Source organism: Notolepis coatsorum, assembly GCF_963971535.1.
Source record: "Notolepis coatsorum genome assembly, chromosome: 17".
NCBI classification, from domain to species: Eukaryota; Metazoa; Chordata; class Actinopteri; order Aulopiformes; family Paralepididae; genus Notolepis; species Notolepis coatsorum.
Genome location: NC_140181.1, coordinates 52,086,904 through 52,104,854, shown reverse-complemented (window position 1 = coordinate 52,104,854; position 17,951 = coordinate 52,086,904). Strand labels below are relative to the sequence as shown.

Below are 17,951 nucleotides of genomic sequence, written 5' to 3'. Positions count from 1 at the left end.
TCCATTTCACTTCCATGTAAAGTAGGTGGGACTGGTGACAAGTCGATTCAGGCTCCGGGCTCCAGGCCAATGCTCCTGCCTAATAATACCTAAACTGATGCAGTAGATCCATGTGCATTTCACATAGATTAATAGATTAAATACTCCATAAATTGCTTTGATAAAAGTCCGACAGAGCAAGTTTCATGCTGGGCTTTCTTCCTTGGAGACGAAGCCCCACATCTTGTGGGTTAAACGTTGTAAGCAGGGCTTAAGATCATTTTCATGTCATACAAAACAGTTATAAAGGCTTCCGGATATTCATCATCACATAAACACTGCTTGCTGTAGGGGGGGGGGGGGGTTGAAGTATGAAAGGAGAGAAGTATGCATATTGAATACGTTTCCGCTCAAAGGTCAGAAATAAAACCCAGAGTATCCTGTTTTTATTGCACCATATGAAACCCAGATTGTTTGTGATAAACAAGGGGAGGAATGATCAGCACTATAGAAGAGAACAATGAAGGCATGTGATCAACAGCTTGTTTAACCAGATAGTGGCCTCAGTCACCAGTCCAGCTGAGGCCCGCTGAAGCTTGGGCTTAAAAGGCACATCACGGTGAGCTACCTTTCACAGGTGCGGAGTAACCCGGCTATTTGCAATATTCCAGGTTAAGGTCTTATTCGGGTTTAGGAGTTTACATGCACACGTTCCATAAATGCGTTTGAGCATCTCCGTTTCCCGTTGGTGTTGGGTTTCTGACCCGGAAGTGGCAAGTGAACAGCCAACCAAATCAGATAAACAATGTCGGAAAGTCAAGGAAATTCTTGACATGAGTTCCCAAGTTGTGACAGTATGCCCTTTGACCGGCGCCACTATTGGCTAGTTCGGTCACTATCAAAACCAAAAGTGGAAATCACATTATTTTTGGTAGATTGCAGTAGAACAACAAGATCATCAATTTGTTAAACAGCAGTGGCCTAAAGACATTATTTACTTTGTTATTGGTTCAATGTTTCTCCCAACTTTGGGAGAATGACGTGAATGCTAGCAGGTCCGATGAAAAAACACCACAAAATTTGCTGGCAGACCATCAGAGTTGCAGAGGACCACATGAACGCAGCATAATTCTTTTTGCAAAACCGCACCGTTGCAAACCAGTGCGTTTTTCCCCCTCCTATTCCTAAACACGTATGGGCTCTGCCAGACCTTCTCCTCTGCGCAGGTTAAGTGCTAAATGTACTGTGACGAATGGTCTGCACAGTGCGAGACTACTAGGTCTTTCTGGTCCAAACCAGAGGGGGGTGGGGGGGGGGGGGGGGGTGTATGGCGGATCATTGTAAACTGCCTGTGCAAAGACAAGGAATGTAGAAAATAACACACCGGTCACCCATTCTGCATCACCACAGGTTAGACAAGAGACACGAAAACGAGACAGTCCCTTTTTTTCTTGTGCATGATCCCATTGATCCATCTTGTTCCATCAGCCTACCGTCGAGGTCCGAGCTAGGACTAGGAGGCTTTGAATTCTTGGTCCTGCTGTTAGTGGTCTAGGACTGAGAGGCTTTGAATTCTTGGTCCTGCCGTTAGTGGTCTAGGACTGAGAGGCTTTGAATTCTTGGTCCTGCCGTTAGTGGTCTAGGACTGAGAGGCTTTGAATTCTTGGTCCTGCCGTTAGTGGTCTAGGACTGAGAGGCTTTGAATTCTTGGTCCTGTCGTTAGTGGTCTAGGACTGAGAGGCTTTGAATTCTTGGTCCTGCCGTTAGTGGTCTAGGACTGAGAGGCTTTGAATTCTTGGTCCTGCCGTTAGTGGTCTAGGACTGAGAGGCTTTGAATTCTTGGTCCTGCTGTTAGTGGTCTAGGACTAGGAGGCTTTGAATTCTTGGTCCTGCTGTTAGTGGTCTAGGACTAGGAGGCTTTGGATTTTTGGTCCTGCTGTTAGTGGTCTAGGACTGAGAGGCTTTGAATTATTGGTCCTGCTGTTAGTGGTCTAGGACTGAGAGGCTTTGAAGTTTTGGTCCTGTTGTAGTGGTTTGTGGTCCTGCTGCTCAGCAGCCATGGCCTGTAATGTTTCTCTCTGTAGCTGCCTGGCCTTGTTGTACAGGAAGACACCGAAGAACACCAGGGCCGTGCCGACAGCGCTGAGCACCGTCACCTGGTTGCTGAACACGATGACGCTCAGCCAGACGGACAGGGCGTGCTTCACTGTGCTGGCGACACTGGGGACAGGAAGAGGAGGGGTCATGGTGTTAATGGAAAGGAACACCACGACATCTCATTTAGTACTTAAAGCAACAACGTGCATCTTTTTCTTATTAATGAATCAATTGGCTGAGGAGCTGGGGGCCAAAGTAAAGAGTATTCCTTTCTCTGTTGTTGCTGTTTCATGTGTGATATTGTTATCAGGTATTGTTCTATTTTGATGTAGGACTTCCTGATCAAGGAAGTGTGGTTATTATGCTAAATGAGAGCTGGCATGGGGGGGTTCTGGGACACTGGAACTAGCTGTTAGGACTTGCCGTGGTGTCGTGGGCCTAACTTGACAAGACAATCGGTGAAGGGAGGTGCCCACTTGATAACCCTGGTGATGTGCAGGCTCTCACTGCCTATCTATCTACAGTACATGTTGGATTGTGGTGGCCATTAGGGGCCATGTGGTGTGTTATGGACCATCACATTGTCAATACATGGAGCTCACATCAAAGGGGCATGGGTCTGTTGAAGTTAGCAATGTTGTTTGGGGGCCGTAGGGGCCACAAAATATATTTGTAGTGTGTATTTATAGGCATGTTAGGTTGGGTTTCTTAATTTGGCGCTTATCCTTATCATTAAGACACAAGTATCTTGTGTTTTATATTTTATTATAAATAAATCAAGTTTTGGTGCTCCTTTGCTGCTCTAGTCTGAACTGGTCTGGTGAGACAAGCCGTGTGCACGTTGCATGCATGTATCCCCTCCATACTTCCCATTTCCCCACGTGGAATGCACCTGATTGGATAAACGCACTGCTAGTTGGGCGGTCCCCCGACTGTCTGCTACAGTTTTCAAAAAGAAAATGGCGGCATGCTCACTCGTAAACCTTCTCTTTTTCTAGCTCAAGTTGAACCTAAAATATGTTTCTGGCAACCTTTTACACGGGAAACAGTCAAATTTGATCTGCAACCACTAGTTTGACAGTTTGATCTGAACTTAGCTAGATCCCTACAGTATGTTATCCTATGCAAGCACCCAGTGTAGTGCCACATCTAGTGGCAAAAAATGGAATGTATCCCCGTTTTCAGCTTTCAGAAATATCACTTTAGGATTCTTGTACCGGATCTCCTCTCTGGTAAACAAGAACACCCTGAAGACTCTGGCAGGAGCACTCATTCAGGGGTACTACGACTATGCTTGCACCTCATGGTACCAAAGCACCTCAAAGGCGCTAAAAACAAAATTACAAACATCTCAAAACAAACTGGTCAGACTACTGCTTGACCTTACTCCTAGAACCCACCTCACCCCTGCCCACTTCGACAACCTAGGATGGCTTAGAGTAGACGACAGAGTACAACAACTTGCAATGGGCCTGGTCTACAAGATACACTACACGACCAAGGTACCCATGTACATGTCAAAATACTTCCCAAAGGTCAGTGAATACCACGATCACAACACCAGAGGGAGCTCCACAAATCATGTTAAACCCAGATTCGGCTCAAATAAGGGACTAAACACGTTTCGCAATTATGCCACATCAATGTGGAACGCCCTACCCAAAGCTGTAAAGGAATGTGGATCACTACCCACTTTCAAAACCTCTCTCAAGGGACACCTACGGGAGACTGCAATTCAACACTGGCCCCTGTAAATATCCTAACCCAACCCCCTCCAATGTACAGTCATTTACCTAGTATGGTTTTGTCAATAGTTCAATGTACAATTGTGTTTGTTTGTACAGTGTCTCCTCCCCCCCCCCCCTCAATGTACAGTGTTACTTGTTTATACAGTGTGCCCCCCGCCCCCCCCCCCCCCCAACCACCTCCAATGTAAATTACCCAGTATGGTTGTCAATATCCCAATGTACCCAACCCCCCCCCACCCAACCTCCTCCAATGTACAGTTTCTACGTCAAATGTATATACTCCCTTTTCTTGACTCCTTCTGTATCACAAACAGTACTGTATTTGCAAATCTGGTATGTCATAAATGTATAGATGTAGCAGTACTGACTATCTGTATGTCATGTATGTCATATATGTCTATATGAATTGAAAATGGGGGACCCTGATGGAAACAAGACAAACGTCTTTCTCAGGTCTGCATCCCCTTAACAATTGTATGTATTGAGCCGTACTGTATTGTACCCATTCTGCAATCTGTTAAATAAAGTTTTCATTCATTCATTCATTCATTGACCAACACTGAATGCAGTGAATCCTGAAATGCAGACGTCAGAAACCACAAACAGTGTTGTCATTTCCAGTCCGTCATGATAGCATGTACGACTGTGCTGTATATACCCATATTTATATTTACATTTATATTCTTATATTTACCGCATATATATATATATATATAATATATATATATATATTAGGGTGGTCTAAGCTCCAACCCCCAGAATTCCGTTGCTGGCGGCTGGTGTGAGCTGGGTAGTGTAGTTTAAATTTCGACGTCCATCGAAAGCCCTGGCTCCCCTCTTTTTTAGGACTACAACGATTTCATGAGTGCTTCTTCTTCTCACGTCTAAAGCCGCCGACAACGGAAGTCGAACGATTTTTCACATAATTCTTCTGACGTGATTATCGTGTTTATATCTCACGGGTCAAACAAACCTCAACGGTATTGCCATAAAATACAACGTATATGATTTCTTTACCTTTCTGTGAACGTTTAGAAAAAGAACACATCACAATCTGGTGAAAAATGGCGGAGCTATGGACATTATACAAAAGTAAATGTACTTACAGTAGATTTCATTCATGGTCTTTGCTGCCCTGTAACGGGCACCTGGTGGTACTAAATCCAGATTTAACTCTGCCATTGGAAAGAGGATATTTGGCCCGATCCATAGATGTATGACTTGTCCATAATAAGGTAATTTATAGGCCTGATATTCTAAATTACTAAATATCTCCGGATGGCAAAATTCAGTACTGCATCTACAAATAACCTTGTAAATCATCTGCCCTTTGTTAATTTGCTTAGATTTTTAGTACACTTGATCTCAAGAAGGTGCTGAATGAGCTAAGTGGCCTTTTCACTTTTGGTCAATGTTAGCATGGTGTTATTCACCATCAAAGATGAAAAAAATATATATTATAATAATAATTTATATTCTCCGTTGGTTCATTACAATTGACTAGGGCTGACCCCTATTAGTCGAATAGTCGACTAATTTATCAAAAGGAGCCGTAGTCGACTGCCAACCTCTTAGTAAAAAAATAAATATGTATATATAATTATTATTATTTTTTATCATTCTTTCCAAAAGAAAAGAGGCCTAGAAGTGTGGCTAACGCTAATGGCACGCATACCAGAGGTTAACTGCCTAAGAAAACAGGCACAAAGGCACTGAAAGAGGATTTCACCCATCTAATGAACACACTAGACTAGACAAATATCAAGATGCATCCATCAGTGGACCAATTGCATGCTTTTGCAGAGGACAAGAAGCCTTCAGGCGACTCCTTCAGACATTAAGCACCACCACAGCCCAAATGGAATGATAAAAAGTCTAATAGCAATAGACTAATAGTAGACTATCGGCTAATTTCGGCCAATCAAAGTCGACTAGCCAAATCCTTAGTCGGGGACAGCCCTACAATTTACTCAAGCATAGTAACAGAAACAATATTCCTGACACTGGGAATACATATATACATAGGTCCATAGATTATACCAAGAACATGCAAATGGACCTTGTAGAAGTGGAGCAATCTTCCATTTACATTGGTATGTACTTTTAGGCAAATTTTCTGAAAATATGGCTAGGGCTTAAAGTGTCACGTGCAGGTTAAACCCTACTCTTCAATTATGGGTAGTTTACATCATTGGTATCTAATTTAATTATAATTTTTTTTCCATTTGACGCCGGAAATTCCACTCAGAAAGGGTTAAAAAGGTCCACGCACGAATAACATGTATGGAGCCAATGAAAAAGCTTAGCAGACGCTATCAGTGCCGTGACGTCACTGCAGGTAACTTTCCCCTACTTCTGATCCACTACAAGGAGTTTGACGAGTGCAGAAAGCTATTTCCTTGATCCAAATGGACACCTTACAAGACGCAAATGGGTTTAATCGTCGGAGAGACTTTGATGGACCAGCTACAACTGCATTTTTGGTTGAAACAAGGTAGTTATAAGGTTTTTTATGTCGTAAAAAAGAACTACATGTACCACTAGGCAGCCTGTTGTTCAGTACAGCAGCGGTATTGGTCTGTTAGGCTGTCGCCTTATGCCTGATTCCCGTCCGGGTCATAGTACCAAGCTGGCTATATGGCTCTGGCTAACGTCAACGTTACCCCGCTAACGTTAGCATTATGTCTACTGTCGTGAACCATTTTAAATCGGGGCATGTAAAAGAGTTTGGGGAACGAGTAAAATGTGCAGGTCCTCTTCTCAGACCTGTGGGGCAAGCACTGCACACGCATCATGCCGGCTAGCAAGCTAGCTAGCTACATGTCACGGCATGTTGATAGCACAATAGTAGCCCACTCGGATAGCACTCGGTGCATCACAGTCACGAAAGGGGCTACCACGATAGCTAACCAACATTAACATTACAAGCTCAAACACCTTATAACTACTACTATTGTCGTGTCCATAAGTTCCCTGGCAGAATACTTTGTTTGTGAGGACAAAGGTATACAAAGAGGAGAGAACCATTTTAAATCAGGGCATGTTAGGAGTTTCCAGAATGCTGGCTACCAAGCTAGCTAACTTAGCTACTAACGTTATATACACTATGTACAACGACACAATGATTTACATGAGTATTTACAAATATAGTAACGTGGTTGTGGCTTTTACAAATAGTGGTTAGCTTTAGAGATAAATGGCTATGATCACGGAGCAATAGTGTTAGGTGAAACAGATACTAGCTCCTCGGCTAGCCTAGTAGTAGCAAGAAGGCTCTGCTTCCTGCCACTACCTGCCTGTAATTCTCAGGCGCCCTGCTGTCCTGTACCTGCTGTGACGTCATCATTAACACTTTGTATGCCACTCATGGCTTTTCTCGGGTTTACGCCCCGACCGTTGAATGCCACGTCACGAGTATTCTCGTTTTTTTGTATTTTTTTTATTAGCGATCTGAAATCATATTGCATCACGCAAGCCTACCGTTGGAGATCCAGGGACCGCCGGCGCTCAGATGTGAAAAAAGCGCCCCCTATCGTCTCCCAGATGGTAAATCACCCTTTTGGAATGGACTCAATGAAAGTGAATGGGAAAACGGATTTCTGACTCCACATTTTACTTCTCACTGATGCAGCCGGGGTCTACCAGAGTTCATTCTGGAGCCTCTGAGCCACGGCGAATATGGGTTATACTGTACACACGATGGATCAATCCATTTATCGATTTTTTCGAATGGCGATCGGAAATTGGAATAAACCATTTGGATACCATCTGACCTCAGGTAAGGAATCTATGTTATCAGTGTTAGGATAATCAGACTCGTTTTCACGGATATATAAGCGTTTATGTGATATGTGATATGGCTGTTTTGACTGTAAAAGCCATGAGGAAATAAGAGCAGCGATTATCAGCGCACAGCACGAGCGTGCGTGCACATATACTATCGATCATCTAGCATTTATTTGAAAACTATTCATAAATAGGCCGACAAATGACAACGTTCTGGAATATTCCAGTAAAAGGCAATTATCATAGGCATGGGTTGTTTTTTCCCCGAAAACGGGTGATTTTCAAAATGCTATAAAACGGAAATGAAGCGATAAAAATACAATCTGCCTTGACAATGTTGACTGAAAATGATTCTTTGATAAGCGACGGGCAGATTAGACACATAGCCATAATTTAAAACATAGATTAGGCGATATTAACGTTAACATTGGCCGTGGATGGTGGCATTCAAGGGGGTAAAAAGGAAAACACGGCTGGCGCTCAAAGTGTTAAGATGACACGCGCACGTTATGAACCATGGATTAAAATATGCATGTGTGTGGTGGTTGTGGTTGGGCGGACAAAATGTTTGATAAAAACGCTAAAACTGGGTCAACTTCGATAATTCCCCCCCCCCCCTCTTCATGAAAGTCACCGTTGGCCTAGTCACATTGTTTATTGAACAAAAATACAACATGCAAGTGGGCCTTTAGGAGGTTAAGTGCGTAGATGGCTTTGGACATCCACCTTCTTCTTCTAAGTTAAATTACAGCAATGGCTATATCTGAAATTCACCACTAGATGGCTCCAAACTCAAATCAAATCTGTAGCACACCGCAAGTCTCAACAATGACATCAGTAGCGCGAGCTACTGCAACTGAGGCTAAATTTCAAGGTTGATGAGGGAGGGGTAAATGTTGTTGGAATTTACAAACACCCGAATATATATATACACATATTTGTCTGAATATACCTGCATATAACCCCTCTATATATTTACTTATACACCTTCAAATAACACTAAGCTCTGTAATGATAGCATGTGCAAATGCTGTATATACTTACTTAGGCCTTTAAATTCCCAAAGGAACATAGGCCGTCGACGAAGCTCCACCATCCGAAGCTCCTTTATTCTCACCACATATATATCTATCCACACCGTCTGTATTTACTTGCACATAGTCCTTTTACATATCTGTAGACTAGATACTATATCTATACATATCCTACTCTTACTAGTTACTTTGCTGGACAGTATGACTACTTCTACCATACTGCCTTTATACCTGTACATATTATAGTACAACTCTGTACATACATCTGATTAGCACTACATTCAGTAGTACTAATTTGTATATTTTGTACCGAGTTTAATCACCTGTACATTGTATATTGCTGTTGCACTTTAATGCTACATTTCCACTCTGGTTGGATGCCAAACATATTTTCATTTTACTGTACTTGTGCTGTATAATGACAGTACATTTTAATCTATTAAAGTCTAATATACATACAGTATGTTGTCTACTTGACCCTCAAAGTGTGGCCATGCCTGCTTTGTAGAGAGTCTCTCTCTCTCTCTCTCTCTCTCTCTATGCAGTACGCACGTTCTGAGACTCACGCAGCGTTATGACTCGTTATAAGATAATTGTATAGAAACAACTCACCAAAATTGACTATTGCACAACTGATTTAAAAATAAAAAAAAATCCCCCCCCCCCCCCAACCTTACAACTATACATAGCACCGGCCGCAACAGCCACCCTCCCTCCTTGCCATGGCTTTTACTGAAACGACGCCACTGACCACGCCCCCAAATGTGTCCCCTCCACCATAACCAAAATTATGCCCTTGAGCACCAGTAACAAATGCCAACAGCGAGCCCAATTCACAAATAAACGTGCTGCTGTGGTTGTTGTGAAAGACTTGGGTTAATGAGCAACACAATTGTTTGATTGTTTTAAAGAAAAATTAAAGGGATCAAGGGACCTTGCTCAGAATCAAGACATACTAACTTGAAGTCAGTAGATGTAGCTAATTAGGCTGGCTGGCTGGCTAGCTAGCATGCAATACCAGTACAATCAAAGTCCCACTTTGTCCCCATCTCCTACCTGAATGTAACAGGGGAGATGCGTCCCATGAGAGCGTAGGCAGTTACACTCTGCAGGTGGAACAGCACCCCGTCGAACAGCAGGAGCAGAACAATGTCCTGATTGAAGATGAAGCTCCTCCCACTCTTCCCTATCACTGGAAGGTCCTGGGGCACAAAGGAACACATGGCACGCCTGATAAGCATGTTACAATCTGAAGCTCTGTGCTGCACTGTTACGGACCCTGTCCTTATGTATGTATATAGAGGGAGTAATGTATAGTATCTGTTGTATATGTATAGGCATGTTTTGTTTGTTGTGTTCTTTTGTCTCCCTCTTGTGTCTACATATCCCCATTCTCAGGTGTCTCCCAGTCCCAGTTGCAGCTGGTCAATCAACAACTCACCCCAGTGCAGCAGCAGCTGAGGCTCGTCAAGCAATCAAGCTCCCCACCCCTTCATATACCCCATTGTGTGCAGTGTTAGTTAGCTCTATGGTTCATTGTGGTAAAGTAGAGCTCTTGGTGTCTTTTGTGGTAACTCCCTTTGTGTCTTCTGGTAATAGAGCTGAGGCTCTTAGGGTACATTTGGTAGAGCTGGTGAAGGCTCTGGTACTTGCATTGTTGTTAGGATAGGAAATATCTTTTGTGTTAGTCTTTATAGTAGAAACGGTGTCTTTCGTGTTGTGTATCTTGTGTAGAGCTGTGGCCTTTTGGGCATTAGGAATGGTGTAGAGCTGGTACCTGAAGCTCTGTTCATTGTATTGTGTTTAAGTCATTATAGTTTGTTGCACATTTCTGTTAACCCTTTGTATATTTGTTCCCTGTTCACCCAGCCAATAGTGATTACTTTTCTATGTATTAATCTTTTGTTTTCGCACACAGGGACATTGAGGACAGGAAGATACCCTGGGGTCTACATTTTGCATCACGTAGGTGACCTGATGTTAAAGACACCAGCTTTAGGGCCCGCGTCCACCTATCTCACAAAAACGCTGGTAGTGCGCCGGTAGTGCTGGCATGAAGCGTATCTTGTAGATGACAGAAAGAAATCTACAGCCATCTTTTTATCGTTTTTTCCTGCCGCTGTTTTGCACATATTATAGCATATTTTAATACACTTTATTGTATATTAATTATATATATAGTTATTGCCTGACACCACAGTTCGCCCTTTGCTTTTTATTAGCTTTTTAGTACTGTATTCGTGTAGTTATTATTATTAGTGTATTTGTGCTTTGTCGCGAATCTCAATGGCCCGTCTCTTGTGGGAGACAGCCAAGACAGGCAGGCAGCTCCGGTGTCAGGTTACAAACAGAGTGGTAGATATGAATGGCTGTGATTGGTTGTCTGAAAATGAGCTCAGCGCATCGCTCTAAAAGTTCAGAAAGTTTCAACTTTCTGAAAAAAAAGAAGCCGACTGCAGCGCATTTCCTATAGGCGGCGCATGCGGCCGCATACGCTCTCTCCCCATTGGGATACATTGAAAAAAGACGTGTGCGGTCATAAATATGAGGCAGGTGGACCCGGGCCCTTAGAGTGAGCACCGCCACCTGTACTTTTGGGCGCCAGCGCCTGTAAGGGGGGGTGGGTTTTCATTTCCTTTTGATATTTCATTTGGTGCCACTGGTAGTCCTCCTTGCTCTCTGTGTTGCTGAGCTTTTGTGTTTATAAAAATAAATACTATTATTTTGCTAATTGTTTCATGGTTTTGTGTCACTGCACCCTCACCTACCCTGTATGTGGCCTTGTGGTGCGTCTCCTTACTGGGGTACATAACATGCACCTCACCCTCTATAGAGTTCATTAATGAGCCTCTGGGCTAGGCTTTCATCTGACGACAGAGTCACAATAACTTAATAGCATCAAGTCTTAGAAACACCTGTACGGACTTCCGGTACGAGAGGAAACGGGTAGCACGAGTGCACTGGAGCTTCTGGTCGAATAAGTTAAACGGATGAATAAAGACCCGAAAGAAATTAAAAATAGAGATGCAATCAAGGAACAAGGAGGAAACAAGGAATGAGAAGAAGAGAGAAAATGAGGAGTCTCTGAGAAGGGAGAATTTGAAGATACAAAATCCCCGACGCGAGGGAGAGAGGGACCAGGTGGAAGGAGGAGGTGGGCCGGCCGCGCTCGACAGGGAAATGCCAGGATGGGCGGTCTGCATGCAGGCAGAGATATTGGCGTATATGAAAACATTTGCGGACGCGATATTGGCGAATATGCAGACAATTACGAACACGATAAGGACCGATGTCGGGAGGCTGGGGGAGGAATTGAAGAAGGAGCAGGAGGATATCGGGGGAGAAATGGATGCGGGACTCGAATCGGTCAATGAAAAGATGGTGGAACAGGGTGGGAGCGTGGCGGCGTTGGAAGGGAGAACGGCAGAGGCGGAGGAATGGAAAACGGAGATACACGAAGTACTGACAATCGCAATTCTGCAACAAGAAAAAATGAAGGAAAAGCTGTCGGACATGGAAGGGAGATTGCGGAGAAATAATACCCGGTTATGGGGATTGGAGGATGGAGTGGAAAGGGAGTCTATGGCCCTGTATGTGGTGACGCTATTCAAAAAAGAACTGAAGGAGACGGGGCTGGACGGGATGGAGATTCAGAGAGCCCACGGAGCGCTTGCACCGAAACAGCAAGCTGGCAGGCCCACCGAGAGCGGTTATTATTAACTTTTTGAGATTCGAGGTGAAGGAAATGGTAAGGAGACGTGAAGGAGGAGACGAGGTGAGACATGGGGAGGCGAACGAGAGGAGTACATAAAGAACGGATTAACCACCCCAGCTATAGACAATAATGCCCAATGGAACACATACACGAACGCGCACTACAATCACTGCAGATGAAAATAATTAGGAATGTAAATATATAACACATAGAAAGAGAGCAAATGTAAGCGCACAGAGGACAATGCACTGGGGAATGAGAGGAAGGGAGCGGGAATACATGGGGGAGATGGGAGATAGCGACACGGACATACCAATAGAGGCCAGTAGAGGGAGCTGACACTCCAGCTAAGGCCTACGGGTAGTATCCCAGAAAATTCACACAAACGCGGGGGTGCTGCAGACACCATGAATGGGAATAATTGGAGGAGTAAACATGCTACACACAGAGAATGGATAACTATAAACACACAGGTTTACACACATTGGACTGGGATGAAGGAGAGACAATGGAACATGGGACATGGGACTCGCATCACAAGAGGACTGGAAGGTGGGGGTCTCTGAACAGGAGGAAAAGCAGACAGAGAACTTTGACCAGGAGTTCTAGCGCAATAGACATCACAAATGCTGGACAATTATAGTGAGATGAAGGGGGCCAAGACATCAGGCACCCTCGCCACTAGGGAGAGCCCTCTCAACAAGAGAGCCAATACTCTTCACCTACCAGCAGGGGAGAGGGGGTGACTTATGGATCCCCGTACACCTTGGGAGCGCTTTATGTAAAGTATATATGTTTTAAATGTGCACATGGACAAATATGAAGGACAAAAATTCAAAATGTTGGACATGAAGAGAGGCTTGGAGAGCCTCCTGCGGGGGGTATCTTCATCTCTGGGGGGGGGGGGGGGCTTCTCCAGTGGGAGGGCTGATCCCCCTCCAAACCGCTAACCGGGGAAAGAGTGTGCTTATTGTATTGCTAGTTTTATTTTCATAAATATGTGCGGTGATGTCGGTGACATGGGAGGTACAGTGGGTTCAGTCGAGGGAGGGGCCATCGTTCCGGCTGTTCGACCCGGGGGAGGGGGGACCTTGCGTGTTGTGGGATTGGTGTGGGGAAGGCAGGGTTTCCTGGGGTCCTCGGCCGTCGCGGCTGGGCGGTCTGGTGTCTGGGCCGGGGGGGCACCGGGCTTGGCGTCGCGGGGGGTCGGGGGGCCATTGAGGCGTGGTGCTTAGACCTTCTGCGGACCTGGGCTTGGGGCTCTAGTGGGCCGGGGGCCTGGCGGTCGGGCGGGGGCTCGGCTCCGTGCATGGTGGACCAGGATATGGGGGTGTTCTATCTCTCGGGGAGGAGGGCGGGAGGGAGGGGTCTCTCTCAGGGGGATCAGAGAGGCTGGGCTTTGCCCGACGGGGCCCTGTGTGTTGGGGGGCCGATGGGCGTGGGGCTCTCGGGGGCATGGGGAATAGCGGGCTTGGCTCGGTGGGGAGGGGGAGTCCCTTATCCTTTCCTCTACTGGGCCTGGCCCAATTGATTCAAGGGACCCGTGTCGCTGGGGGCCCAGCTACGGGCGCAGCGGCCTGGGATATGGGGGGCGCCAATGGGCTCAACTCGGGGGGGGGGGGGGGGGTCAGCGTTTCCACGGTTTGATCCGGGAGAGTGGGATCTCGTGGGTTGTGGGTTGGTTGTGCGTGGGGTGGGGGGCTTGGCGGCATGGGAGGTAGCGGGCTTGGCTCGGTGGGGGGAGTACTGCCCCTCGCCCCTCTACTGGGTCGGGCCCAATCAGATTCAAGATGCCCGTGTCGCTGAGTGCTGGGCCCCGCGTGGGACGGACCTGGGATGCGGGGGAGCCCGGTTTCTAGGGGGGGGAGGGTGGGAGGGGGGGTTCCTCTTACGGGAGTCTGGAAGCAGCCGAATTCAAGGGGCCCATATTATTACTGTACTGTTGTGTTATGGATGTCATTGTAGATGTTGTGTTGTATGTCTATAAAAATGTAAGTTAAAAAAAAAAAAAAAAACACCTGTACAAAGATATGTAGAGTATAAACCTTTTCAAACCTGACAACATAAACATTCTAAGTGTATTTCCTGTTAAAGTGTTTTGCTAATATCAATAGCTGACAGGAAATAAACTTGGACCCAAGCTCTTGTGAGTGTAATTTCATATTTCTCCTCATTTCTGAGAGCAGAATGTACCCTCTGAGGGCCCAGACACCAAGGTCGGTCGTTAAGTCCATGAAGTCCTGTGTTTATTCTGTATGCCTTGAGCATTCTAGGAGCAGTCGAAATCCACGACACTCTTCCCTAGCAACACAATTCCTTTGAAAAATTTCTTCATCTTGTCCTGTACTTAACATTCCTTTCAGATAGAAGAAGTGGTCTAGGAACGTTTTTATTTATTTATTTATTTGTATAGCTTTTTCAATCATTTTATTTCCATTATCATCACATTGGTGTTTTTATTATGTAATATTATTATTATTATTATTATTATTGATAATAACAATAAAATAATAATAATAAACTCACCTCAACACAAGATTGTTGCTTAATAATATTCCCATTATGGCAATGACAAGTGTACAGTATACAGTAAACAACATAAAAGGAGGCATGTTGTCTGTACTGCTGATAATACCAGTCTGTACTGCTGATAATACCAGTCTGTTCTGCTGATAATACAGTACCACTGTCTGTTCTGCTGATAATACCAGTCTGTTCTGCTGATAATACCAGTCTGTACTGCTGATAATACCAGTCTGTACGGCTGATAATACCAGTCTGTACTGCTGATAATACCAGTCTGTACGGCTGATAATACCACTGTCTGTTCTGCTGATAATACCAATCTGTACTGCTGATAATACCAGTCTATACTGCTGATAATACCAGTCTGTACTGCTGATAATACCAGTCTGTACTGCTGATAATACCAGTCTGTACGGCTGATAATACCACTGTCTGTTCTGCTGATAATACCAGTCTGTTCTGCCGATAATACCAGTCTGTACGGCTGATAATACCACTGTCTGTTCTGCTGATACCAGTATGTTCTGCTGATAATACCAGTCTGTTCTGCTGATAATACCAGTCTGTACGGCTGATAATACCAGTCTGTTCTGCTGATAATACCAGTCTGTACTGCTGATAATACCAGTCAGTACTGCTGATAATACCAACCTGACTGCTTACTGACTTAGTACTAGAAAATAACTAGACATTTTCCCAAAATATTTATTTTTGCCTTTTCCTTTCTTTGAGAGCTCATAACTTCCTCATTAAACCGAGAAAAGTAATCTCTGATGCAATGACTGCTTTTGTGGAACTGACAGCAAAAACATTGCAGCGGAATTCCCCTTTGACCATCAGCAAACACAGACACCATCCATTACATATACTGAACAATATACTGTTGACAAGAGGCGTTTGGTTTGACATACAGTATGTGTGAAAAGGGCAACAACAATCAGATCTAGCTGCTGATTCCTCATGTTACACAAGGCTCTTGGTATTGGCTTCTAGACAGAGGGAGGGGGGGTTTGCTTTGAAACTGACAACCTATTTTAGCCTGGCAGGGCCAGCGTGGCAGACATCAGCGCTGGTACATACACACAACTTATCTAACTGTGAGAGTGAAGAAGAGGTTGCCCTACCAAGAGGAAGACCCAGGCAGGTATGAGCATGATAACAGCTGCTGCACTGGTGTAGAACTGCAGCTCTGGAGGGCTGCAGGGAGAAAAGGACAAAAAGTTACAGATAACAGGTGTGATAGGAAAATATTATCATGTCATATAGTTACATATTTCTCTATACAAAGCTTTAACTAGTCTGACTAGGCAAGACACTAGGTGACAGTCTTAACAGTGTTCTTATGGCAACAACCAAGGTTGAGGAGATATGACATTTGGCCTGGACTCCAGTTCTAGTGTGAAGACATAAAGTCATAGACCCATTCTTTGTTTTAATTCTTCTCATCTTTATTATTAAGTTGGTATCTTATGTACGTCATGTCGATTATGTATTTAACACATTGGGTGCCACAGCCTTTTCGGGAAAAACATAGTTCTACATTTCCGGCACTCAACCGTCGGGCGACAGAAACGTAGTTCTACGTTAACGGCACCCAATGTGTTAATAAAAAAAGAAATATATATATATATATTTCTATTCATTCTGTGGGGTTGTTCTTCACAGTGGCAGATAAAGATTAGGCTACACTAATATTATAGTATTAAAAACTGATGAGTTATATTCATTAACACTTTGAATGCCGCCGACGACTATTCTCGTTTTATCAGACCCCCGTTGAGTGCCGACGACGAGAAATGTCGTTTGATTTTTTTATTCATATTTCATCAACAGAGTCTCCCGTTGGTACAGCAGCCCCTCCAGGAGCTCAGATGGGAAAAGAGCAGGGTGTCTGCATTCCATCAGCACATACACAACTGATAAGAAACAGCAGCAGGCAGACAGACGTTTTTAATGTGTGTTAAAGGTTGCAAGCAGTTGCCATGACAGCGCGTCACATGACAACCAGAAGAGGGGCGGGGCCTGTCATTAATGATGCTGATGATTATTATAATGCGAGTGTTCTTCCGCGTATGAGTTAGATTTTAGACACTGCAGGTCAGTCGATTATACTGGGAGATCCCTGTGGGATCTGTAGAGGTGGAGCCAACTGGCTCCATTATGCTGGCGAGCCGTCTGATGAGGGATCTGATCGCGAGACGGAAAGCAGCCTGGAATATATATTTACAGCAGCCAATAATCAATCAATAAACGCAATCGATATTTGGAATGGCGATCAGGAATTGGAATAATATTTTTGGAGAACATCTGATCTAAGGTAAGGAGTCTATGTTACCAGTCTTGGGGTAATCGGAGCTGTATTCACTGAGATAACAGCATGTCCCGTGTGTGTGTGATCTTGAAGAAACGAGAGAATAGATTTTTCAGCCCGCCTCTATAGCGTGCATAAGTACACATATACTATCGATAATCTAGCGTTTATTTGAAAATTATTCATAAATAGGCAGACAAATGACAACGTGTCTAGTGTATTCGATAATATTCCAATAAATGCCGTTTATGGGGGAATCTTTCAATCTACCGAAAATTTTCGAGAGAACGATAGCTTTTTGAAATGCTATAAAAAAGATATGAACCGATTAAAAAACAATCCGTTTCGACAATGTTGACTGCAAACAAGTCATTGATAAGCGATGGGCAGATTAGACACAGCCATAATTTAAAACATAGATTAGGCGTTTTTAACGCTAACATTGAAGTGGATGATGGCATTCAACGGGGTAAAAAGGTAAACAAGGTCGGCACTGATAGTGTTAAAGAAAGTTGATTTAATTGATTTAGTTGGGCTGGGGCTTCTCCCTGGGCTAGGTCTGGGGCTGGAAAGTTGATTAAAAAAAAATAATTTAATCAGATTAATCACTTTATTCAAATTGAGGATTTAGTTTGAAGATATTTATAATTTCTTTTTTATGTATAAACTAATTTTTGTTGAAATTATTATTAAAAGAAAAAAAAAAAAAAAGGAAGGTTCGAACATCCGTTCGAAAAACCCTGACGAAGTTAGAA

General features: G+C 44.1%; 1 protein-coding gene across 1 annotated transcript in view; it reads right to left on the bottom strand.

The window, feature by feature from the left end:
• Window positions 1-373: 373 nt before the first annotated feature.
• The window catches only part of LOC311243693 (solute carrier family 35 member E2A), a 68,706-nt gene continuing 51,128 nt past the window's right edge, over window positions 374-17,951 (bottom strand). Inside the window, exons 7-9 of the mRNA XM_084333014.1 lie at window positions 16,010-16,082; window positions 9,701-9,846; window positions 374-2,199 (exon numbers count right to left, since the gene is read on the bottom strand). Of these exons, the coding sequence (XP_084189140.1) occupies window positions 1,971-2,199; window positions 9,701-9,846; window positions 16,010-16,082 (448 nt within the window). The 3' untranslated portion in view covers window positions 374-1,970. The remainder of the gene's footprint in view (window positions 2,200-9,700; window positions 9,847-16,009; window positions 16,083-17,951) is intronic.